General features: G+C 43.4%; 1 protein-coding gene across 1 annotated transcript in view; it reads left to right on the top strand.

Annotated features, from left to right (window-relative positions):
* The first annotated feature begins 6918 nt into the window (after positions 1-6918).
* The window catches only part of LOC136874713 (ankyrin-3), a 165534-nt gene continuing 145048 nt past the window's right edge, over positions 6919-27404 (top strand). The window contains exon 1 of the mRNA XM_067148369.2: positions 6919-7587. Coding sequence (XP_067004470.2) covers positions 6941-7587 — 647 coding nt within the window. The 5' untranslated portion in view covers positions 6919-6940. The remainder of the gene's footprint in view (positions 7588-27404) is intronic.

Here is a 27404-nt window from a genome sequence, read left to right as displayed (position 1 = left end):
ATTATTATTAGCGACCCACCCCGGCTTCACACACGGGAACAAATTTTGGAGAAAATTTTGAATTTATGGCGACAAACCTTACAAAGATGTAGCCTACTTGTGAAATTGTTTTACTCTTGATGTTTTACCAAGGCCCTTCCGACCACCTGTCTGTTACTGTATCTCGCTCCATTCTCCCCACACGGTATTTAAACTATCCCTGTGCTTTCTCTAAAACGACGATCACTCATAAACCACCATGGCTCTACAACTCTGTATTCGGGAAACGGAGAGAGCCTGGTCCCCATCATCGTCTATCCTGAGAATGGTTTTCGGTAGAAATTCAGTAACTGCGCCACAAGTTTTATAACATTACAGACATGGATTTGAAATAGTACAAATCTTATATGGAATACCTTGTAGAGGAGAGATATGCTCAATGAGACAGCTAGGGACCCACCCACCAGCCCCCAGAAGTACATTTACTTTTGTAACCTCCACGCATGTCAAATCATGGCTTCGTAATGGAATCTACCTTTAATGAGGGCTATTATTCCAGTTTCCCCATTCGAAAGCCAACATAATTCTTAAGTGTCTTTTGATGTGGGAAGTGCCGGGAAGTGTACGCTAGTTCTGAGCATAAACATCCGTCCCCAACGAGGTTCGCAGTACCGCCGCCAGATGTCTCGACATCGTGCTATACTTTGCATGTGCTGTAGTGTATTAACATACGGAGAAAAGTGTTTTAAATACGTTTACGTATAGATTTCACTTATAGTTAGTGTTCAAATGAACTCCAAGTAAATTTCATATTCGCTATAAAATATGGTGTATCGTACTGTAAGTTCAATTCCCCAAAGAAAGGAGAACATTGGAGTTTTCAATTGTTTCCTGCCGATCCAGTTTTAAAGGAGAAGTGGAGAATTGCTATATCCAGAAGGGGTGAGGGGGCAAATTAGGTTCCCTTTGGTCACCTGGGATGTCATTCAGGGTCTGTAATTTACATTTTAAATATTGAGACTCCAGTTTATGGGCTACAGATTCATTAGTTCACTTCACTGCCTCCGACTTCCGCATCAAAAGACACTTAAGTATTATGTTGGCTTTTAGAATGGAGAAACTGGAATAACATCCATCATTAAAGAAAGGCTCCATTACGAGGACATTAATTTTGGTGGAAACGTTAGGATCCCTTATCATAGATGAAATGGCCACCAACCCCAGAGTACACTATAATCGTAATCTTGACCAACAACAGTTTTGGAATTACTTGATGAGACGCTCGAAGGTAAGCTAACTAACCAATTCGCGATTGTTGTATTTTCTTTCAGATGTACTATTTTAATAGGCCTAAAATATCTGCAAGTTTTATATAATCTTACACCCTATTGATATTAAGAATGACACCATGCCTTTTCAGAGAAAGCAATCACTCTGGAGTTGTCTTCCTTGGCCATGATAGGTATTCTTGTTCGATTTGCGAAAGAAAATTCCAGTTGTGAATCATGCTTGGAACAGATATCCTCGGCTACTACTGATAGTCCAGTGCCTCATTAGGATGAAAAATCGTGGATCATTACGCTAACCCTCAAGAAAAATTGTTTACTTTCTGCTATGTATGTTGAATTTTACGCGTCACTTCTTACGTTATCTGGGCAATACGAATTTAGTTTAAAAGACTAACATTTTTGTTGTTCCAAAGTTCATTGAGGCATTCAAATGTGATGAGTGTGACCAGAGAACACTGACTGTAACTCTCATTAAAAAGCTTTAAAAACCAATACTCGACAATGAAGCTCATAAAATTACAGATGCTCATGACTTGGGGAGAAAAAAGAACTTCAGAACAAAGCCTTTAAGTTGGAAAATCAATAATGTGAGTGATACGAGCAGTGATCATGGTAAGTCATTTTAATGTATTACTTTTATTATTTGTTGCACTTGACTTCCCCTAAAATAATTCCAAATATCACTTAAATGTGCTTTACTTTACATCCAATCACTCTAAATCACATTTAGATGGTCCTGAGTTCATTATTTGTAGTCTTTTACAGCTTTATAAACCAACATATACTATTAATTGAATGTATTTCGCGCGAGCAGCATAGCATTATGTCGAGACCTCTAGCGGACGTTCGTAAAACTACTTGCGACCCGCACTTCTATCGTTCCACTTGCCGGCCTTGTATATCTCGTAGGCAACGCCTAATATACAATAGCACCCGCCACTTTACATTGTTGTAGCACGCAGTAGCATTTCCATTGGTTGAGGCACAATCGGATATGATGTCATTCCCGGCAATCAAGTCAAATGCATTCCGTTACCAACCCGCGCACAATGAAAACACAACTAATGGTTTTGTCACTAGCCGGACCTAACCAATCCAGACCAATGTCTTTGTCACTAGCCCGAATGATAATTTAATTCAGCTTTTCCTCACTGTCCAATATAGAATACGCTGTCATCATCCTATGGAATGCTAGCGTCCTTAACCTGGGGACTTACGCCCCCAGACCCACTTTGTTTGATTACAGTCCAATGTCTTTGTCAATAACCGGACCTAACTAATCCAGACCAATGGTTTTGTCGCTAGCCGGACCTAACCGATGGTAGTCCGAATGGTAAATGAAAGTTCGACATTTGGCGGCTGTTCACTAAAAATCACGTTGACCGGGAGAAGACCGCGAGAAAGAAACAAACGATAGTGCAGTCGCTCCTAGATTTCTTCGCTGAAAACGTGGCGCAGTAACTGAACTTGTGCATGGTTTTCCGTCGTTTTCCATTCTCCTGCACTAAGGAGAATGCCGGAACAGTTCCTAGTATAGGCTACGGCTGCCAACCCCCGCACCTTCTCCGAACATCCCCTTCACCTAATCAAATCTCCCTGGCCTGAGGGACGGCGTTCCCGTTTAGCAGGGCCCGCCCTCCCCTTCAGGGACGGAATGAATACGGTACTTGTATAATAGTAGTGAATGATGAAGTGTGCTCTGTCTCTTCTGTTGTCAATCATTTCCGCTAGGTGCCATTACTGTTGCGAAAAACTAACCCGTCAACGACAGGTTCAACAGCTAGTTTTATATGTAAGAGTTAACGGACATAAGATACTGTCATTACGACACCCACGAAACGATCACCAGCTTTGATAAACAGCTAGAACAACAATTACAGCCTCTATGTAATTAAAATACTGCAACCTTGCTATGAGTAATCGCCACACCAAGCATACAAGTAATAAGAATGATTGCTCTTTTTTTGAACAGCGGAGGTTGTTTAAGACTCGTTTGGCAGCCAGTTGTAATTCTTGTTACATGTAGATCTCCGAGGTAAAAGTAACCTACATATTTATCATTTAAAATGTGAATGTTGCCTGCAATTACTAAGTTCTCAGCGACTTTGCATCATATCCCTTTCAGACCTGAAAGAATACTGGAGGTGTGAATTTTTGTTTGTACGTCAAGAACTGACTAAAATGCTCCTCAATACACATATTAATAGTTTATTTTACAAAATAAAAACTAACATCCGAAAAACAGGACCAACACAATTGTGCGTATCAAAATTCAAAACCTCGTTGTATCACGTACGATGGTGTAGCTTCAAAATTTACGTTCACTAACCAATGTACACACTTCATTGAATATATTCCGGTATTCAGTAAAGCTTCTAGATTAATATAAACGCAGTAAATAAATACTTACTTTCGGCACTACTGCTTCCTGCCATCTCGCCGATCAACTGTGCTTTTTAAACTCTTCTTCCTTCGCCCTGGCGGTCAAGCGCATACTGAAATCAATTGAAATACACGCCACGTGTCCTGCACAATCACTGCAGTCCGGTGTAGCGCCGAAAAAACATCAAATACGGTCAGGGATAACTAAAATACGAACCCGCACAATTGTGCGTACTCGGTCTGAAAGGGATAAACATCCCATCGCAGATTTGCACTGAATAGGGGGAGAAGAGGAGTGAAGTTTCTCCTCAGAATGGATCCGAACAGGTATCTTGTTTGGGATATGTACTTAGGTATAGTCGCTCAACACAAATATTAACGCATGGTGTTGTATGCTCCTCACATTTAATATGCTATTATTATAGTACCTGCGGGAAACTTATGCAATACCATCCGCTCATTTTTTTTGTCAGTGACTATACAACCTGAGTCACGCAGTTAAATGAAAATGTTCAACTCTACCCTCAACTTCTCGAGGTCTTCGCTTTCTTTCTTTCTTTCTTTCTTTTTTGTCTCTCTTTATTTCTTTTCTAAAGGAGATGGAGATGAATCCCTCTTTTAAATTTACCTCTCTAGGAGAGCGCACTAAGAAATATACTGTGATACAAGGGCTCCCATACCCGGGGGCAAGGTGGGGCCGCGGCCCCCCTCTTGCTCTCAGGGAAAGGCAAAAATCTAGTGTAGTCACGTGTTTTCCTTTCAAGAAAGTGACTTAAAAGTCAGTATTACGTAAAAGCGGTAGTACTGTCCCCCACCAACAGGCAGGGGATACCGTGGTTTATTCTACCGCAGAATAGAAATAGCCATTTATCTCCCAAAGTATTAAAATTGCTACGTACCCCCAGGTCTGGACCCCCCTCTAGAAGCTGCCATATGGGTGCCCATGCTGTGATAGGATTAAGAAGCTAGGGAAATAAAGATTTCGATCTCGGATTGAGGGCTAGAAAGGGGCTCACCCGGCATCGTAATACAAACTGAGGAGCTAACTGATACGTAAGGCAGCGGACCAATATTGTGAAAACAACGTACGATTGAAGATGTCGTCATGCTGACCACATGGAACTGCAGTATCTGCAGGCCATCTGACTGGGTAACTGTCATCTTTGCCGGCCAAAATCCTTAATGGACTGTTAACTAAAAGTTGGTTTTTCAGGTTTGGTTGACATCATGATCACAGCACGATACCTTCAATTTTACGTGAAATCCGACTCCAAAGGGATGTGAGTTCTCATTTCAAAAATCTCACACATGGCTCGAAATTCGAACCGAGCCTTAATATCATTTACCTCGGACTGCGGCGACTTTCTTTTGCTATCCTTGCTGCAATTTCTTCCACAAAAACAAAAAACCAAACCCCATGGCAGAACAGACCCGAAGGGCCATGACCTACCGAGCGACCGCTGCTCAGCCCGAAGGCCTGCAGATTATGAGGTGTCGAGTGGTCAGCATTACGAATCCTATTAGTCGTTATTCTTGGTTTTCTAGACGGGGCCGCCAACTCACCGTCAGATAGCTCCTCAATTGTAATCACGTAGGGCTGAGTAGACCTCGAACCAGCCCTCAGATACAGGTAAAAGTCCCTGACCTGACCGGAAATCTAATCTGGGACCTCCGGGTAAGAGGCAGGCACGCTACCCCTACACCACGGGGCCGGCCATCATGAATATGAAAACAGAATATCGATATTTTCAGTGGATTACATATATATTCCTGCAGAATGTCGTCTGTGTTTTATACTATGTATCAGTCTCATAATAGGCTATGAATAATATATAATACTTGCCTCAGGCTCCTTAGCTGACTAGCCAGTTTAGTGACTTCCGAGTCAGAGGGCTCCAGGTTCGATTTCTGATCCGGCCGGGGATTTTGACCGCGTCTGGTTAATTCCTCCAGCTCAAGGGTTGGGTGTTTGTATTCATCTCAATTCCTATCTTCATTTACATACAAGACATCACACTGCAAGCCATCACAGAAACACGCAATAGTAAATATATACTGTACCTCCACATCGTGTTGGCGGCAGGAATTGCATCCGGCCGTAAAACTGGGCTTAATCTACTTATAGTGTCGACACTACAATCATCAGTGGTCTGTATTTAGGGCTGTCGCCCAGGTGGTAGGTTCTCTATCAGTTGTTTGCCACGTCTCCTCTTAATAATGATTTCAAATAATTTGTAAGTTTATTGAACATCTCCTTTAGTATTTATTTTTCTAACGGTTTAACTTTGCACCAGCACATCGAAGATTTTCGGCGACGCAAGGAAGCGAAAGGGCTAGAATTGGGAAGGTAGTGGCCGATGCCTTAATTAAGGTACAGCCTCAGCATTTGCCTGGTGTGAAAATGGGAAACCTCTGAAAACCATCTTCAGGACTGCCGACAGTGGGATTCGAACCCGCCATCTCCCCGATGCAAGCTCACAGCTACACGACCCTAACCGCACTGTCAACTCACTAGGTCCTTCGTAAATTATTCCAATCCCTAATTCCTCTTCCTATAAATGCATATCTTCCCGAATTTGTCTTCTTGAATTTCAACCGTATCTTCATATTCTAATTTTTATTTTTTACAAGTTGCTTTACGTCGCACCGACACAGATAGGTCTTACGGCGACGATGGGATAGGAAAGGGCTAGGAGTTGGAAGGAAGCGGCCTTGTCCTTACTTAAGGTACAGCCCACTTAAACGACTGCAGCCATCGAGCTCGGTTTTCCTAATTTTAAAAACACAATTCAAGCGTCTACTAATGTCTTTCCGCACTATCTCACCGCTGGGGACATACCGCTTAGTCGAACAACTCGACTCCTTACTCCCAAGTTTTCCCAGCCCAAAGATTGTAACATTTTCGTATCACTACTCTTTTATCAGAAATCACCCAAAGTAGTTGCAAAAAAAACAGGAATAAGAATAAGAAGAGTGCATTAGTATTTTTGTACGATGACCAATAAAGTACTTAGTGTCCCGTGTCGGCCTCTCAGGAATCAGTCCGCCTTAAACCATTTTAACTATACTGGATTGTGTGGTGTGTGACAGGAGACAGAAATGGTTTTGTGGTTTGGCGAGAAGGCATAATCCTCACGAGTCTCGCCGCGACCGAGAGAGCGGCAGCACAAAAACCAGGCAGCATCCCGCCCTCTGCCCCCTCCTGGCAGCAACAGGCGTCCGGAAACAGCCTGTAGGGGGGCTCTGACAACCAGTAAGCCATAAGCAGTGAGCTAATACACAGCGCAACAATGCCGCAGGAGACCAAAAATAATAACGCGCCGACAATCGTAGACGTGAAGAGGAAATGTAACAGTGAAGATAGCAAATCTGAATTACGGAGTAAGATTAGTACAGAAACAGTAAACAATAACGAGGAAAGTGATAAGACAAATTTCGAGCAATCATCTGTAATAGATGTGTCTAATCTTGAACTCAGTAGTGAATCTGTCAATGACATTAGTTCTATTGCGTGTAATGATAGTGATACGGTGCAGGATAACCATGATATAGAATCTTCACAGATTTTGGAAGGCAAAGAAGTTAGTAACGACAGGGATAAAAATGATGTGAAGAAAATTCTAGGATCTGAGAGTGTTAAAGTTGGTATAGACCCGAATAGGAGGATAACTCGCAGCCAGTCTGCAATGCTTAGTGGAATGAAGGAACTACAGCTGACTGAGACAGGGAGAAGGAACGGCCTAGTCCGTAGACCAAGCGACGCAGAACTTGCCGCTGCTATGAACACTGAATTGCATGATGCAGTAAGACGTCGTGATGTGGAGATGGTGGAGCGTCTCCTAAGGGATGGGGCTGATCCAGATGAACCTGACTGGAGCGGTTCAGGAGATGCTCCAATTCTGCAAGCCGCCGCAATGGGAAGCGTCGAAATAGTCAGGTGAGTTACTGATATTTCTTATGAAGTATATTCTTACCATATTAGTGTGAGATATCTTGTGTCACGAGACATGCATGGGGATCTGAATGCTGAACGTGATAAAAATAGCACGTAAGAAAGTAGACTTCAACAGGGAACAAGTTTTAAATTATTGGATTCTCTGACACTGAACCATAGAAATATATTTTAATGTATAGTAAATTTTCCCATAAAATTCCCAGACCTATCAGTGACATAAGGGTGCCTTTGAATACAGTATTTACACTAAATGTCGTACCTGGCTGATTGCAATTTCATTACACACTTACATTTTTTCAGTAAAGATGAAAATAGAGTGAAAATTACGAAAGATGATAAAATCTCTTGTCCTAATTCCTGTACATGTCACATACGACAAGTAATAATTCATTTGTAAATAATTTGCAATCTGTAAAATGTTGATTTACGATCCTGTTAAACTTGTATATTATTGAACACCTAACTCCGTGTTCGGAATGCACAATGCCAAATTACCACTCGTGTTGGTTAGGACATTTTCCATTTAATGAATCTAGTATCGATTTAGATGCACGGACAGGGAGGAATGGATATGGCACAGCGCTTGTTAGTTGCTGTTAAGTGCTAGAAATGAAACAATGGATCCCCGATCGCTGACGATTTTCTTATACAAGTATCTTCTCCTGAAGAGCAGGTTAAAATGTCAATTTAATCATCGCATTTTACACTTATTAGGTAGGCTATTAGAGAAATAAGATCTCCCCAAAATACACCTCGCTCGCTCTGATAGGAAAGAAATTTTGTCGACCTCTTGCAATGTTCGCAACTTTGACAATGTGTTGATAATTGGCGGGAAATATGTTGTATTGATATGCGCTTATTTTTTGGAAATGTATTATGTGTTTGTTGAATATATTTACTAGCAGACGCTTGTTTTCGGTGGTGTGGACTGATGGTTGTGGCAAATAAAATGAGATTATCACTTACTTGGAGCGTTATCAGGCCGGCCCCGCGGTGTAGGGGTAGCGTGCCTGTCTCTTACCCGAAGGCCTAGGGTTGGATTCCCGGCCAGGTCAGGGATTTTTAACTGGATCTGAGGGCTAGTTCGAGGTCCACTCAACCTACGTGGTTACAATTGAGGAGCTACCTGAGGGTGAAATGGCGGGCCCGGTCTAGAGAACCAAGAATAACGGGTAAGGGGATTCGTCGTGCTGGCCACTAGACACCTAATAATCTGCAGGCCTTCGGGCTGAGCAGCGGTGGCTTGGTAGGCCATGGCCCTTCGGGTCTGTTGCGCCATAGGATTTGGTTTGGTTTGAAACGTTATCAGAAAAGGAACACTTCTGAGCTCTCGAAGAACACAGTCTCGAATAGAAGAAAAGGGTCTCGAAAGGTGGGTGCCCAAAGCCTGACTAATCTAATACTTTTCGGATGGAAAAAAAGATACAAGAGGTAATCAAAATATGTCGGGCAGAAACTATAAAAGTGAAAGAAATGCTCCTTGGTCTCACAAGTCGAGAGCCGTGGGGGGCTGTACTCAGTGTTGCCAAGTGGCGGTGATATTTCGTATTAAGGAAATGTGGAGGAAAAAGTGAAGGGCATTTTTTAAAGGAGAACGGAGATAACTTGTGCAAAAGTACAGAAAAAATGTTGAAGAAAGGAATAGCCTACATTTTAAATGAAGATAGTAATAATAATAATAATAATAAAAAACCAATAACCAAACCCCATGGCGCAACAGCCCCGAAGGGCCTTGGCCTACCAAGCGATTGCTGCTCAGCCTGAAGGCCTGCAGATTACGAGGCGTCGTGAGGTCAGCACAACGAATCCTCTCGGCCATTATTCTTGGCTCTCTAGACGAGGGGGTGGGGCGCTATTTTACCGTCAGATAGCTCCTCAATTGTAATCTCGTAGGCTGAGTTGACCTCGAACCAGCCCTCAGGTCCAGGTAAAAATCCCTGACCTGGCCGGTAATTGAACCCGGGGCCTCCGGGGAAGAGGCAGGCACGCTACCCCTACACTGCGGGGCCGGCAATAATAATATTGGCTATACGTCACACTAACTTTTATGGTTTTCGGAGACATCGAAGTGCCGGAATTTAGACCCGTAATAGTTCTTTTACGTGTCAGTAAATCTATCGACACTAGGCTGACATATTTGAGCAGCTTCGGACTGAGCCAGGATCGAACCTGCCAAGTTGGGATCAGAAGGCCAGTGCATCAACCGTCTGAGCCGCTTAGCCCGGCTTCAAACGAAGAATAAATTCATAGAACACCATAATATATCACGTAGGCGTACACCGGTTTTTATATTCGGTCTATTTATTAGTGATTTTTCTTTCCCTTGATATAAGCAGAAATTAAGGTTGAATGTTCAATATTCTGCATGTACTGTATTGACATCGTCTAGTGCAGCAGTCACGTTATTTTAAGATATATATTTTTAAAAAGGTAATACAGAACTGTCTAGCTTATCTGTGCTTTCAAAATTGGTATACCTGCCTTAAATGAACGGAATATTGTTTCCTCCGGGCTGTAAAGCCGCGGTCGCATTTTGAAAAGTGCCTATTTCCAGTTACAGTTCAGCTATGAACTACATGTTTATCCAGCTCCGTGATTTAGTGATAGCGTGTCTGTTTTTCGCCCGTTGGCCTCGGGTTTAATGTAAAGGCCGGAACGGGATTCACTCGGCCTCATGGGTTCAGTTAAGGAGCTGTCTGATATAAGAGGAAGAACCCGGTCTGGCTTTCGATGTCATTACGTTGACCACGTAACACTCCTTTATCTAGCAGAAGTCTGACGGGATTGCGCAGCTGTGAGCATGCATTCGGGAGGTTGTGTGTTCGAACATCACTGTCGGGAGTCCCGAAGATGGATTTCCGTGGTTTCCCATTTCACACCAGACAATTGCTGGGGCTGTTCCTTATTTAAGATCACGGCGCTTCCTTCCTACTCCTATCCCATCGTCGCCATAATACCTGTCTGTGTCGGTGAGACGTAAAGCAACTTGAAAAGAAAAAAGAAAAGAAAAAACTTCTGACGGGTTAACAGTTCGTGTTGGAATAATAATGTTATTGAATTTACGTTCCACTATTTTTTCGGTTTTTGGAGACGCAGAGGTGCCGGAATTTTGTCCCGCAGGAGTTATTTTACGTGGCAGTATATTTACCTACACGAGGCTGACGTATTTGAGCACCTTTAAATACCACCGGACTAAGCCAGGATCGAAACTGCCAAGTCGTGTTGGAAGGCTAAGAATCTTAATGAGCTACATGTGCCATTTTTTGGTCATGATTATGATTGTTGTAAGCTATCTTATATACCTATATTTTTTATATTTCCGCAGATATGTGCCTTTTTACGTTAGAATTAGAACTAGCATATAAAACATCCCATATGGGACAAGAGACTCTTGGATTCCGGGAGTTTTTACGTACGGTAACAGATCATTAATTAATTATTTTAGTGATACATATTTCATGGAAGGGAATATTTTAGTGTTGGTTTGAGAAATTGTGGTACTGAAATATTACGGTATAACAGTGCGCATGTGCGGTATCAGGGAATGTCACTGTTACGAGTTAGAAGTGTCGGGGGCTGAAACCTGATGCCGGTTCGTAACTACTGCTGAAAAAGATCGTCCAAGGTCGTTGTCGTCAAACGGATGAAAACACCCTCACTCCACACTATATACTGCGGAGAAGTTGGAAATTAACATACGGTCGGTGGTTAGTGGGCTAACCCTTTCGGTGGTTAGTGGGCTAACCCTTCTTATAACCTTCCCTCGGGGCTCAATGCTTGTAACGCATGTGTGGAGGCTGACTGCTTCCTCTTAGCTGTGCCAAAGTTCCTCACTTCCATCTTCCCTATGTTATCTCCCTTGGTGAAGCTGCTGAGATTTTTTTTTTTTTTTTGACTTGAGGAAACCATTATTTCACCCTTCGTGGCTCATCGCTGAATATCGTTCTGTTTCACAGTCTGAACGTTTAGTTAATGTCATTGGCTTTATAACCCAGACAGATACCCCGAAGTACCGGAATTTTGTTCCGAAGATGTTGTTTTATGCACCGGTAAATCTACCGTCACGAGGCTGGTGTATTTGAGCGCCTTCAAATACCACCGGACTGAGCCGGGATCGAACCCACGAACTTGGGCTCAGAAAATCAGTCTCAACCACTCAGACCAGCTCTGAAGTATTTGTCTTTCCTCGCTGATTGGGGTGATGAGCTTTTTTTTATATATTTGTTTTACGTCACGCTGCCACAGAGAGGTCTTATGGCGACGTGACGGTGGGATGGGAACAAAGCGACCATGGTCTTAATTAAGGTTCAGCCACAGCATTTGCTAGGTGCGAAAATGAGAAACTACAGAAAACTTTCAAGGCTGCCGAACCAAATATCTACCGAATCCAGGCTGACAGGTACGTGACCCGAACCTCACAATCATCTCGATTGGTGGTGAGTTTTTACAATACTCTACTGGGTACTACATGCTGCAACTTGGTTGTGCTTCATGTTGAATTTCATATTGTGTTATCTGAGTTGTCACATCATGCAAGCTCTACTTCATTGTGACACAAATCATTAGCAGTGTGTTGTATGCGCTCCCTTGAGCACATAAATGTTCTCCTCAAGCCCCTACAAAACACATTTGTGCTATTAATTGCCTCGTTCGATGTTTTATTATACCTTATAGGGACCCTCCACCTCAGATTTCCATTGCTGTATCAAAAGTACGGGTAGTTGAGAAACCGTAGTACTTTGCACGTGTTGCCGTGGACGCCGTATCATCCAATGCTGACTGTTTCGTTGTAATTCGCATGTCTTCCTTTCCTTTAAGTACATACAAATTTCATATCTCTAATGTAGGCTACAAATAAATGGAAGGCGAAATGCATCGGTAGGTACCTGGGCGACCGCCCTAAATGCACATCATTGATTGATTGATTGATTGATTTGAGCACTTCTAAAAAGTATAAACATTTACCCAGTGTGTAATATTTTACCCAAACAAATGAACTATAGTTTTCGTGGATCTACACTTTTCCTGGAAGTTTAAATAAATTTTCAACATGAAACCCGGGTAAGGTGTTAAGGGAAATTTTCGGGATACTAAGGAATTAATGTGTAAGTGTATTGATGCATTGAGGTAGGTAAAGAAACAAAATAAAACAAAGCAAAGCAAAGTCATCTCCGTACAGGCCATGAAGGCCCTTGGAGGGGTGGAAGGTAAAGGCTTTCACCATTCGTAACCTCGGCACGTGATGGGGTAGAGTGGTTAGCTCTACGCCCGGCCGCCTTTGCCCCCAGGAATTAACCTGGTACTCGTTTTTGGTGTAGGCTGAGTGAACCTGAGGGCTATATGCACCTCTGGAAGTGGAAATCTCGTTTCTTAAATTTTACGACTTCCTGACGGGGATTCGAACCCATTTCCTTCCGGGAGAACCGAACACGCCTTAACCGCCTCGGCCAAGCAGTCCTTAAAGAAACAAAATAGGCCTTCATGAAAAGAAGGCACCTCCACGCTCCCTAAAAACAACGTGTTACAAGAGAACCCTATACCCCCCTAGACTCCTCGAAATGTAGAAAATTCCCGTAACTCTTCGAAATTGGGACTAAAAAGCAAAACAAAATAACTACACAAGCGTAAGCATTTCTTTCATTCAGTGGAAATTTTTCTTTTTTGCAAAGGTTATAAGACACATGTGCTCAGGGACAAAGCATATGTACTGACACTCAGAGTAATACAAATGTTAAGTACCTCAGTAGAAGTATGAATTTATACAGATATCTTATTGAATGTATTTTGGCTTTTTAATTTGAAGAACGCTATAAAGCTGACTTACCCGTATATTAATATTATATAACATGGTCCATCCCATTGTTAACAGGAATTGATCGTTGAGCATATTTTCTTAAAACTCCTTGCGATTTTTACGTGTGACGAGGCGCATGGGTAACCCTGGTGTAGAGTGGGACGATAGATAAATGCAGAAACCTGAAATCTTAATTATTCCAAAATATTACATCTTCAGTTACCTAGTTATGGTACTGAACCCATGATACGCACTGTACACGCTCTCTCCTGAGAGCCATACGGTGTTGCCAGATCCTCCGAAATGTTAGATCTTCAGATTTTTAAGTTTTCCAGAAAATACCGAAATAAGTGGAAATCTTTTGGGTATTTTCCGCCATCACTTCGTAGCTACAAGTAACTAAGCGGTAAGCGGTAATATCATCCACGGTTGTGCGCCAGTGCAGAATAAAGTCTTTAAACATCCCATTAAATGCTGTCGTACGTAGGAGAAGCTGAAGTGCCGATGGATTTCCTTTACAATCTGCTTTACGTCGCACAGTCACATGGCGACGATGGGATAGGTGAGGGATAGAAGTGGGATGGAAGCGACCGTGGCCGTAATTAAGGTACAGCCCCATCATTTCCCTAGTGTGGAAATGGGAAACCACGGAAAACCACCTTCAGGGCTGCCGACAGAGGGATTCGAACCCACTATCTCCCGGATGCAAGCTGATGGCTACGTGACCCAAACCACACAGCCACTTGCTCGGCAAGCTACATTTTGCTCTGGCCTGTGCCAAGAGAGAGGTGTAAAAATATTGTATCCATCAAGAAACACAAACAGGTCCTTAGGCTCATATGATGACAAAAACAGAAATGATATCCCCAGTATTGACGTGACAGACCTTAAAGATCATAAAGAAGGTATAAGCGTTCATTACGAACAAATGCCACTTATGGAAGTCCAATTGAGAGTACGTCATTTAATCCGGGTATGAAATAATAATAATAATAATAATAATAATAATAATAATAATAATAATAATTCCAAGAAGGGAATGTTTCACTCATATGTTGGGCGGATGTCCTTGACTTATTCATGAATGATGTGATTCAGAATGTTACAGAAACTACGTCAGTTAAAAAAATTACTCATACTCCGGACCTTATGTAGTGTGATGTGTCAGCACAAGCTTCTTTGGAACGTTTCGGCTTCTTTGATGAGCTAATATACGATATAACCACAGCATAGTTTTCTTAAGCCACCAGCTCACGAATATGTTAAATTATGTGCCGTACGTGAGTGGTATTCTGTTCGTAATAACTACTGTTAGAGTAATGGGCTCCGGATCCGAAAATTGCGGGTTCTAACCCAGCAGAAATTGTTAGATTTTTGAAGTGGGCGGAACGAAGTCATTTCGACATTCCGTGTCGTTCAATGCTGACATGCAACTGGTCTCTGGTGATACATTAGCTGCTTAAAAACAAACAAACAAACAAACCCTATGGCACTACAGCCCCGAAGGGCCTTGGCCTACCAAGCGGCCGCTGCTCAGCCCGAAGGCCTGCAGATTGCAAGGTGTTGTGTGGTCAGTATGACGAATCCTCTCGGCCGTTATTCTTGGCTTTCTAGGCCGGGGTTGCTGTCTCGCCGTCAGATGGCTCTTCAATTCCAGTCACGTAGGCCGAGTGGTTCTCGAACCAGCCCTCAAATCAGGTAAAAATCATTGACCTGGCCGGGAATCGAATCTGGGGCCTCCGGGTAAGAGGCAGGCACGCTACCCCTATACCACGGGGTCGCCACATTCGCTGTTAACCAGACGAAATTAATTGAAACTCTGTTATAGGTCGCCCAACAGAGATCTGTTCCCCTGCTAATTGTGTAGTTATACGGAATGTTGAAGTTAACAGGCAGAGAGCCTACATGGTATGAAACCAAAATGCCTGTACACGGTACTCGAGTCATTATTATTATCAATATTATCATCATTCCATTTAGTGGTTAGTGTGGTTAGCTCCCACCCCCGGAGGCCCGGGTTCGATTCCCGACTCTGCCACCAAATATGAAAAGTGGTACGAGGGCTGAAACAGGGTCCATTCGACCTCGGAAACTCAACTGAGTAGAGGTGGATTCGATTCCCATCTCAGCCATCCTCGAAGTGGTTTTCAGTGGTTTCCCACTTCTTCTCCAGGCAATTGCCAAGATGGTACCTAACTTACGGCCACGGCCGCTTCCTTCCCTCTTCCTTGTCTGCCCCTTCCAATCCTCCCATCCCTCTCTACAAACCCCATGTTCAGCAAAGCAAGCGAGGCATCCTGGGCGAGGTACTGGTCATCCTCCCCAGTTGTAACCTGCCACCCAAAGTCTCACGCTCCAGGTCACTGCCCTTGAGGCGGTAGAAGTGGGATCTCTCACTGAATCCGAGGGAAAAACCAACCCTGAAGGGCAAACAGATTAAGAAGAAGAAGTAGTTATGATCGCACGTCCGACTCCTTGGTCAGTTTACTGGGCCGGTTCAGAGGACCCCGGGCTCGATTCCCGGCCGGGCCATAAATTTTAATCGTGTTTGGTTAATTCTTCCAGTTCGAGGACTGGGTGTTTGTGTTCGTATTAATACATACATTCATTTGCAAACAGCACACTGTACTACAAAGCACTACAAGGACACGCAATCGTGAATACATCCTTCGTAGGGTTGGCGCCAGGAAAGGAATCCGGCTGTAAAACTGAACTTAATCTACACCATTGCCGATTCCGTGTACTTGGGAAAAGGCTGGGAATAAGAAGTAATTATGATCACATTCGACGTAGAAGCTACTGTACACAAATCAGTTCAATGCAATATGCGCAGCACAGACGCCTGACTGATGTTCAGATCTTGCGTTATGGCTCATTAGCTGGTGTGCGGGTTGTCCTCAGTTGCATTATACACAGCTTCTGCTTTATCATCCACCAGACGTCACTCACACATACCGAACGTGTCTATTCCAAAAGCATTTCACGCAGGCGTCTTTCAACCTTCCGTAACATACCCAAACCCAGTAGTCTTCGTGCAAAGAATAATTTTTTGTATAAGTACTGTGCTTCTCATGCATAACGTCTTGCTTCTCCGTAGAGTAATATCATATTCACATATTCATCACTTTACACGTAATGGTTGCCTATACAAGAACTGTAACTTGAATGTAAAGACACTATCTTAGCCCTTTCCCATCCTTGTATCGCCGAAAACCTTCGATGTGTGCGACGTTAAACCACCATCAAAAGTAAAATAGTGTATAGACAGATTTTTTTTTTTTTTTGCTAATGGCTTTACGTCGCACCGTCACAGATAGGTCTTATGGCGACGATGGGATTGGAAAGGGCTAGGAGTTGGAAGTGGCCCTGACCTTAATATTAAGGTACAGCCCCAACATTTGCCTGATGTGAAATGGGAAACCACGGAAAAAAACATCTTCAGGGTTGCCGACAGTGTGATTCGAACCCACGATCTCCCGGATGCAAGGACACAGCTGCGGGCCCTTAACCGCACGGCCAACTTGTTGCAACAATTACAGTGTGTTGAATCATGCCCCTTTTAAGCCCCGACAATTGTAACCGAATGTACCTATTATTTGCTTGAATGTCCGACTCCTTGGCTGAATGGTCAGCGTAGTGCTCTTCGAATCAGAGATCCCCGGGTTCGATTCTCGGCCAGGTCGGAGATTTTAACCTTAAATGGTTAATTCCATTGGCCCGAGGACTTTAATGTTTGTACTGTCCTCAACATCCCTGCAACTCACACACCGCGTACAACACTATCTTCACTACAATAACAAGCATTATCTCATACATGGCAGATGCCGCCCACACTTCTTGGAGGGTCTGCCTTACAAGGGCTGCACCCGCCTGGAAATAGCCGCATGAAATTGTTATTAGTTGATTGAATGGGTACAGAATAATGCTGGCATTGATAACTTATACACAATATGCTTATCCATAGTCGATATTTATTATATCTGTTTATTGTTTGGTTATAACTTCGTTGTAAGTATATCTGAGACTTCAAGAATATAAAATCTTCATAATACCTACGTACGTCTGTGGTGTAGTAGTGTGATTAGCTGCCATTCTCGGAGGTCTGGGTTCGATTCTCGGCTCTGCCACGAAATATGAAAAGTGATATGAGGACTGGAAAGTGGTCCATGCAGCATCGGGAACTCAAATGTTTAGAGGAGGTTCGATTCCCACCTCAGCTATCCTCGAAGTGATTTTCTGTAGTTTCCCACTTCTTCTTCAGAACAAATGCCGGGATGGTACCTAACTTAAGCCCAAGACCGCTTCCTTGACTATCCCTTCCAAAATTCCCATCCCCTACAAGGCCCCTGTTCAGCATTGCAGGTAAGGCTGCCTGGGAGAGGTAATGGTCCTCCTCTCCAGTTGTATCCCCAACCAAATGTTTTACGCTCCTGGTCCTTGAGGCGGTAGAGGAGGGATCCCTCGTTGAATCCGGGAGAAAATCAACCCTGAAGGATAAACGGATTAAATAAATAATGAACTCGTGTCCTCATCCTGAGGTAGTGCAGCTCTTTTCAGGCACACCCCCCAATGGAGGTGAACTGGATGTACCATTTCAACCACATACCAGTCCTCCTGCCATTCTTAAATTCCTGACAGTACCGGGAATCGGACCCGGGCCACCGAAGGACGACAGCTAATAGTGTTAACTGTTACGCTACGGAGGCGGGCAATATGGTAGAGAAGCATAGGTTTGTTGTCCGCCTCCGTGGTGCAGTGGTTAGTGTGATTAGCTGCCACCCCCAGAGGCCCGGGTTCGATTCCCGGCTCTGCGACGAAATTTGAAAAGTGGTACGAGGGCTGGAACGGGGTCCACTCAGCCTCGGGAGGTCAACTGAGTAGAGGTGGGTTCGATTCCCACCTCAACCATCCTGGAAGTGGTTTTCCGTGGTTTCCGCACTTCTCTTCCAGGCAAATGCTGGGATGGTACCTACCTTACGGCCACGGACGCTTTCTTCCCTCTTCCTTGTCTATCCCTTCCAATCTTCCCATCCCCCGCAAGGCCCCTGTTCTGCATAGCAGGTGCGGCTGCCTGGGGAGGTGCTGGTCATCCTCCCCAGTTGTATCCCAGACCTAGAGTCTGAAGCTCCAAGACACTGCCCTTGAGGCGGTAGAGGTGGGGTCCCTCGCTGAATCCGAGGGAAAAACCTACCCTGGAGGGTAAACGGATTAAGAAGAAGAAGAAGCAGAAGAAGCATAGGTTTGGTAACATTAAAACAGTTTTAACCGTTCTCCCTAGTATCATTCCCATACGTTGTGCAGAAAATGCCCAGTGAATTTGTCTGTGTTCAGTTATTTTGGATTTTCCTTGCCTTAGACATATTTTGTAATTAAATTTAATCTAAGGAAATGAGTTTAGCGATCAGTAATGAAATGAAATGGCGTATGACTTTTAGTGCCGGGAGTGTCCGAGAACAAGTTCGGCACGCCAGATGCAGGTCTTTTGGTTTGACGGCCGTAGGCGACCTGCGCGTCGTGATGAGGATGAAATATAATGATATGAAGACGACACATACACCCAGCCCCCGTGCCAGCGAAATTAACCAATGATGATTAAAATTCCCGACCCTTCCGGGAATTGAACCCGGGACCCCCGTGACCAAAGGCCAGCACGCTTACTACTTAACCATGGAGCCGTGATAGCGATCAATAAACTACTAAAACAGAGAGGGCAAAATAATGCTAGGAATATGGTCAGTTTGTTTCTGATCTGCTAAGCAAATTTTGAACTTACTTGCTTACATTTTTATTCTGTTTGTGATAAAATTACAACCATGATAGATCAACTGCCAGGTGACGTCATATACTTCACCTTATCGTGTACCTATTCTTCACGACACTCGTTTTTCTTGTTTGTTAGGCACAATGCGAATACTTTCTGTTCTCACTGTACAGCCCTGTGTCCTGTATCAATATCAGTGGCGCCTTGTGAACTTCGGTCTTACGGTAGCCTACTTGCTTAAACAAGGAAGGACGGACTTGTGTGTCGCTATGCTGTGCTGTGGTTGGCTTCAGCGGGAATTACGTGACTCTTTTGTAATATTTGTCTCACATGGACTTCATTAAACAAGCAGTCGAGCCATACCCGCGAACTCCGCGTTGCAAAGGCACGCTGTACGAACGTAAACAGGAAGCGACTACTCCTATGTGTCATGCGTGTTACATGATGCTGAAGATAACTCATTCTACTCTATGTATCGTAAAATACAGCTTGTTTATTATTTTTGCTAGACCTCTGTTCAAGTACGACCTAAATCAGAGGTTGAGAAAAACCTTTCAACGATTGTATCCCTCGCTGTTAACGAAAATCTTTATGTACCGGTTCCTTAAAAAAACAAAAAAACATGGCGCAGCAGCCCCGAAGGGCCTTCCTTGGCCTACCGAGCGACCGCTGCTCAGCCGGAAGGCCTGCAGATTATGAGGATTCGTCGTGTATTCTTGGCTTTCTAGACCGGGGCCGCTATCTCACCGTCAGATGGCTCCTCTATTGTAAACACGCAGGCTAAGTGGATCTCCAACCGGCCTTCAGACCAAGATAAAAATCCCTGAACTGGCCTGGAATCGAACCCAGGCCTCCAGGTAAGAGGCAGGCACGCTACCCCTATACCTACCACGATAAAATTTCGCTAAATTGGAGGTTTAAAAATACGAGTACCTAGCAAATTACCAAGATAGTTGCATTTTATTTTTAAAATACATATTTTAAGGACACGTCTATTTAAATAAAATTACAAGTCTATCTGTACGCTTCAAATTTTTTGTCTCAATTTTTGTTTTTATCTCGGATTAGATATGTAGAAGCTGAAAGTTTGTTCCGTTCAATTTTTGTCTGTCTAAATGTTTGCACATCACGGGAAATAGGCTCGATAGCTGCAGTCGCTTAAGTGCGGCCAGTATCCAGTATTCGGGAGATAGTAGGTTCGAATCCCACTGTCGGCAGCCTGAAAATGGTTTTCCGTGGTTTCCCATCTTCACACCAGGAAAATGCTGGGGCTGTACCTTGATTAAGGCCACGGCCGCTTCCTTCCCACTCCTAGCCCTTCCCTGTCCCATCGTCGCCATAAGACCTGTCTGTGTCGGTGCGACGTAAAGCAACTAGCAAAAAAGGCTGGACAATTTCTTGAAACTCGGTACTTCAGCTCAGAGTTATCCGGAACGTACTTAGGCTATATATTATTTGATTAACATTATGTTCTTTAAACACACACCCTGAAATTCTTCGTTTTTTAGTTGTTTATTATTGTTGAAAGTGTATGTATGTGTGTTCAAATGATTCGTTTTGTCAGATAATAACGTGATGTTTGTGACAGTCGCCGCTGTTTGGTGCTTAGTTAATATGTTGGACCCACAACTCCAAGATCTTGCGTTCGATCCCCGCCGAACTCAGTGATGTTTGCGTGGTGGCAAAAACATTACGTGCCATGTCATACTTGGTAAAAGAACAGTAGGCCGTTCCCACACGACAAACTTTAATTCCGCAGTGCACCGACAACCGCGCTCCCGTCCCCGCCCCTTGGTGTCGCCACTGTGGCTGTGCCTACAATAGGTGTTGACTGTAAACACGTGCACGAGGACATCTTGAACATATTTTGTTTGAGTTGCTATGAGTTGATAACCCTTCCTATGAGCTACCAATATTAAACGAAGCATTTCCGAGTGTGTTTTTTTTTTTTTTTTGCTAGTTGTTTTACGTCGCACCGACACAGACAGGTCTTATGGCGACGATGGGACAGGAAAGGGCTAGGAGTGGGAAGGAAGCGGACGTGGCCTTAATTAAGGTACAGCCCCAGCATTTGCCTGGTGCGAAAATGGGAAACCACGGAAAACCATTTTCAGGGCTGCCGACAGTGGGGTTCGAACCTACTATCTCCCGAATACTGGATACTGGCCGCACTTAAGCGACTGCAGCAGTGTGTTTATAGGATATTTTCGCCTTGTTTTGGTGTGAGGAATCCGCTCACATCGTTTGTCCGGGTATTTCTCTTACACCATGCATTGTAGCTGATGAGACTGGTTGTGCTAATGACTAATGACTATCGTAGACCACATTTTACTCACGTACTGAAATACTACCTTAGATGTAGACAGTTACATTCAAATATTCACTTTAAACTATATGAGTACAAGTCCGACGTCCTGGCTGAATGGTCAGCGTTGAGGCCTTCGATTCAGAGGGTCCCGGGTTCGATTCCCGGCCTGATCGGGTATTCTAATCGCATCTGATTAATTCTTCTGGCACCGAGCTCGATAGCTGCAGTCGCTTAAGTACGGCCAGTATCCAGTATTCGGGAGATAGTAGGTTCGAACCCCACTGTCGACAGCCCTTAAAATGGTTTTCCGTGGTTTCCCCATTTTCACACCAGGCAAATGCTGGGGCTGTACCTTAATTAAGGCCATGGCCGCTTCTTTCCCACTCCTAGCCCTTTCCTGTCCCATCGTCGCCGTAAGACCTATCTGTGTCGGTGTGACGTAAAACAACTAGCAAAAAAAAAGTTCTTCTGGCTCTGGGACTGGGTGTTTATGTTTGTCCCAGCACTTTTCCCTTCATATTCAGACAACAAACCACACCACCAACCAACGCAATAATGATTGCATCTCTCAAATAGGGTTGGTGTAAGGAAGGATGGCCGTAAAACAGGGCCAAATCCACATTTGCGACACAGTTCGCACCCGCGACCCCACAAGTCTGAGAAATACGGTAGAAGAAGAACAGTGCCGTATCAATAGTAAGAGGAGCAAAACAAGAACTGTCAATATTCTCCGTTAATATAAGCTGCGTCGAAAAACTGTACACAATAAAAGGTGTGCAAAACATCATTTTCAATGTCTTAATGTTTCATCTCTCTTTTTACCTCAAGAGTAATAATAATGGAGATATTCGCGATTATTACATGTTTCACATTACGTTATGTTCATTAAATATCTGCGGAAGTTGAGTTCTGTCAAAGAGGTGTACATAAAAAAAAGGATAGATGATCTAATCTCAAGTCCTTGTATGTTGCATTTTTTCCGTTCGAGCTATGACAATGGAGATATCTTACGAATTAAAGTTTTTATTGCTAAATACTGTGTATCAACACGAGGATCACTGACGGAGATAAATTGGTCAGTCATCGTGGTAATAAACTAGCTAACAATGGTGGTCATTAGCCACTATTCGTAAATTTGTATTCCTTTTTTTACTTTTTACTACACGTTGCACCGACACAGATCTTACAGCGACGATGGGATAGGAAAGGGCTGAGAGTGGGAAGGAAGCGACCGTGGCCTTAATTAAGACACAGCCCCGGAAATTGCATGGTATGAAAATGGGAAACCGTGGAAAACCACCTTCGGCGCTGTCGATCCAGTATCTCCCGAATGCAATATCCACTATTCATCTGAAGATAATGAAGATGGCAATTGGAATTAGAAAAAAAACGCGAATGATCACTCGAAGAATGAGGGAAAAGGGAGTGAATCATAAAAGAGGATACTGGAAGCCTAGGCCTCGAATGCTCTAATATCACTAAGTCCGAAGAAACGATGCATGGATGCTAGTTGCTTTACGTCGCACCGACACAGATAGGTCTTATGGCGACGATGGGACAGGAAAGGGCTAGGAGTGGGAAGGAAGCGGCCGTGGCCTTAATTAAGGTACAGCCCCAGCATTTGCCTGGTGTGAAAATGGGAAACCACGGAAAACCATTTTCAGGGCTGCCGACAGTGGGGTTCGAACCTACTATCTCCCGAATAATGGATACCGGCCGCACTTAAGCGACTGCAGCTATCGAGCTCGGTACCGAAGAAACGATATCACTGTTGCAAGTCCCTAGAACTTACCATCAAGAGATGCTAACTGAATTTTATGTTTTATTTTATTTTTATTTATTTATATTTTTTGTAGAGATTTTTTTTCTACTTGCTTTACGTCGCACCGACACAGATAGGTCTTACGTAGTGTTGGCTACTGAATGCATGATTCGAAGCAGTGTATCGATTCATTGAAGTATCCGAGTGAATCGATTCACAGGAACGGCGAGTTCACGGCACACGATTCAGCTTACTCCTAGCGGACAGTGCTGAGTGGCACACTCACTGGACGTTGACGGAGAGCCGAGCTTCCGCTCCAGCGAGACAGTGAATCATGGCACATCGAAAGAATCGTGAACGAGTGCGGCTCAGTGAGACACAAGGTACACACGGCTCCTTATCGGCTCACTGGACACGCGGAGAGCCGAACTTCCGCTGCAGCGAGACAGTGAATCATGGCACATCGAAAGAATCGTGAACGAGCGCGGCTCAGTGAGACACATGATACACACGGCTCCTTATCGGCTCACTGGACACGCGGAGAGCCGAGCTTCCGCTGCAGCGAGATATACAGTGAGCCATCGCACACCGAAAGAATCGTGAACGAGCACGGCTCAGTAAGACACAAGATACGCACGGCTCCTTATCGGCTCACTGCAGCGAGACATACAGTGAGCCATGCTACACTGAAAGAATCGTGTGCTATAATGGACTCTCGAGCTCAGCTCATTTGAAAATAATACCCATTTGCATTCACTGTCCTCTTCTTACAGGGAGGTTTAAATAATAGATGGATTTATTTGCAGTGTTAGAAAGGTAGTCACAACATAATTCTGAAGTAGCTAGTAAGTAGGTAGGCTATTAGGTTATACTATTTATTAGTTTAATGAATCTTAGTATTCTAACTTAGTTGACATTTGACAATTAAACTCGACTCTAGCCTGCCCTATGACTGAGAGTCATGCTCATGACCTTTCAAAAGTACCTGTTTTATATTGGGAAGAACGGCTCAGTATTCTCTCAGTTCATATGTCACATCGTTGCACAAGACTTCAATCATATGTGGACAGACGCAATAACAGTATGTTGAATCAGAAAACCAGCGGGCTACTTGCCATCTCGGGTAGCCTATACAAAATATGACGATTAAAAAAATCCTCAGCTGATAGAAAAATACATATTTTCAAAAATGACTGAGCGAGTTGTCGTGCGGTTAATATCGCGTGGCTATGCGCTTGCATTCGGGGGATGGTGGGTTCGAATCCCACCGTCGGCAGCCGTTAAGATGGTTTTCCGTAGTTTCCCCATTTTCATACCAGGAAATGCTGGGACTGTACCTTAATTCAGGCCATGGCTGCTACCTTCCTAATCCTAACCTTTCCCACCCTGCGTCGCCGGACACCTTCGATGTACTAGAGTAACTAGCATTTTTTCTAAGAAAGGAGTTCATAGCATGAAGACCAGATGGCAGCTGCGAGCACTGAATGCTGTTGCTGTCTTACCAGCACGTACTACACAGATGCAGTAGGAGCGGTGACCAGTGAGCCGTGAATCCGATCACTGTATCGATTCAGTAACGTGAACGGAATCAAATGAATCGATTCAGTAAAATGAATCGAATGTCCCATCACTAGTCTTACGGCGACGATGGGACAAGGAAGGGCTAGGAATGTGAAGGAAGCGGTCGTGGCCTGATTTAAGGTACAGCCCCAGCATTTGCCTGGTGTGAAAATGGGAAACCACGGAAAACCATTGTAGAGATTTCATTTTTGTCGAACTTTGAAGCGTTTAGTCCTGCAGACTTTTGTTCAGCTTTCTGCTCGCATACCACAGTTTTCGCTTTTATTGTTAGCTGAAGTGTGCTTCCATTCTCCGCTCGATGGGGTTAGTGCTGCAATTATACAAACAGCAACCTGTCAACGATGGGAACGACAGCTAGTTATAAATAGAGTAATATACGATCGCGAAAGAAAATACAATTTGTTTTCACAAGATTTCACGAGTTTGTATCGCCTGTACAACACAACATTTCCTGTTGGTATTAACATTTACAAAACACCGGCTGTTAGCCTAAATATGATATGTATGTTGAGTTTTCAAACCAAAGGCTTGTTTGATTCTCAACAGCTCCCCATCAGTTGTCATAGATGGCATAGGCGTCACCGAAGGGGCATACTAGGGAAATAATAATAATAATAATAATAATAATAATAATAATAATAATAATAATAATAATAATAATAATAATAATAATAATAATAACAATAATAATAATAATTTGCAGATGATATAGTCTTTTTGCAGAGAATTTTCAAATTGCAACTAAGCAGATTGAAGTGCTCAAAGAAACAGCAGACAAAACCTGGACAATGAGGACGAAGTACGGTGACATCAAAAGAGCTACAAAATTTAAGTGCCTAGGAGAGATTTTGCCCCCAAACATGAATGAGAAAGCAGCAATTCAAGAACGTGCAAGAAAGATGGAAACTGCATTATTTTAGACTAGCAAGATACCCGTGCTTCGCTACGGTAATATACTGAAATTTATAATTGAATGCTTATCGTTTTATATACAACCCGCCGATATTCGTGATCTGACTCGTTTAATGAGAGATTACGGCAACGTTCCTCCCATTTTTCAATCTTTCTTTCCAGCAATCGATTTCGTATTTCCTGGGCTAGGTCCAGGTATTCCACCCGGTCAGTTGGGTTCCTAAATCTTAGCCATGCTTTCCTATAAGCATTTTTAATGTGGATCAAATCCTTGAGGAGATCCGGCGTGGTGTCCTCTTAGGTGCCTTGGCGGTACTAAACCGGCGGCCGGACTGCAATCGTAGTCATTACCCGTCCAGGACCCGTTTCCAGCAAGGTCCGCACATGTTGACGACGGTCCAGGATATTATTATTATTATTATTATTATTATTATTATTATTATTATTATTATTATTATTATTATTATTATTATTATTATTATTATTATTATTGTTGTTGTTGTTATTAGGGTGGTTGAAATTAATTGAATTTAGGTATTATTATTGTTACCATGTTTTAGCGGTAGGTAGAGGTGAAAGAAGGTGCGGGTGTGAACGGGTCTCAAGCTACGAAAGTAAAATTAATTTAAAATTTAACAAGGTTATATTTTCTTTTCAAAAACAAAGAAATAACAAGCATGGCAGGTACAAAGTAGCAAGTCCAAAGGGTACTTACAATATTTACAGGATTTGGGCTTCGCGCCCTGACTTCACAATGCTTGGGCAATCAGCTCAGTTTTACCCCAAACACAAGTTTCAATAGAGGGGCAGAAAACCCCATTCATGCCTAGGAGCCCTTGCTCCAAATTACACTGACAAGCCTCCACGAGGCATACAACACTCAATTTTCAAAAGAGCCACTCACTCTCAACTTTAAGCCTCTCCCAGGCCACACCAAACTCCACCTTCAAGCTGTCCTCAACGGACATAAACACAGGGGTAAAATACCCAATCTACTGAGGCCTATTAAGTGAGAAAAGGTTAATTATATGGCCTCTAAAATACCAACTTGAAAGGAGGCTCTCCGCACTCCTAATACACTTTATTTAAAACCTACTTGGCACTAGGCCGTTAATGCAAGGGCTAATCCCATACTACAGAGGTGACTTCAGAAAAGAACAATTTACATAATATTAACGAAGAAGAAGTTGAGAAAAATAAGTTCACCTCAAAACAATATGATTGGGAGCTCGAGAGGGTTAAGCACTCTCTATCCCGATATGCAGTTTAAAAGATGAAATAGATACAAGTTTCTTTACATTTTAAGAAAGGTTACATAACGGAAAAAGCTTCGGACCCGCCCCGAGAGTTAAACTGCTGAGCTAGCAAAGAAAGAAGTTATTAATTGGCCATTACCTTGTTGTTGACCGCTGCCGAAGAAAGAGGCGCTTCCCGCCCCCTGCTATGTACTTTACACACAGAAAGATGGAACAGAAGTGGCGCAGAGACCCTAAAATCAGCAGTTTATATACTCTCGCGGAAGGTTCTAGGCGTTAGGGGAATGAGAACACCCGCCCACAATCACTTTATTAGAGAATAAAGAGAAACCCCTACACAAGATGAAGAAGAAACACATTATTGGTGAAAAATTAATTTCAGAAATTCGGGATTGGCTAGATTTAAAACAAGGGGAAAGAAAGGG

This window comes from Anabrus simplex, chromosome 1, assembly GCF_040414725.1.
Source record: "Anabrus simplex isolate iqAnaSimp1 chromosome 1, ASM4041472v1, whole genome shotgun sequence".
NCBI classification, from domain to species: Eukaryota; Metazoa; Arthropoda; class Insecta; order Orthoptera; family Tettigoniidae; genus Anabrus; species Anabrus simplex.
Note: the sequence above shows the minus strand (reverse complement) of the source record. Positions and strands in the feature narration are given on the sequence as shown.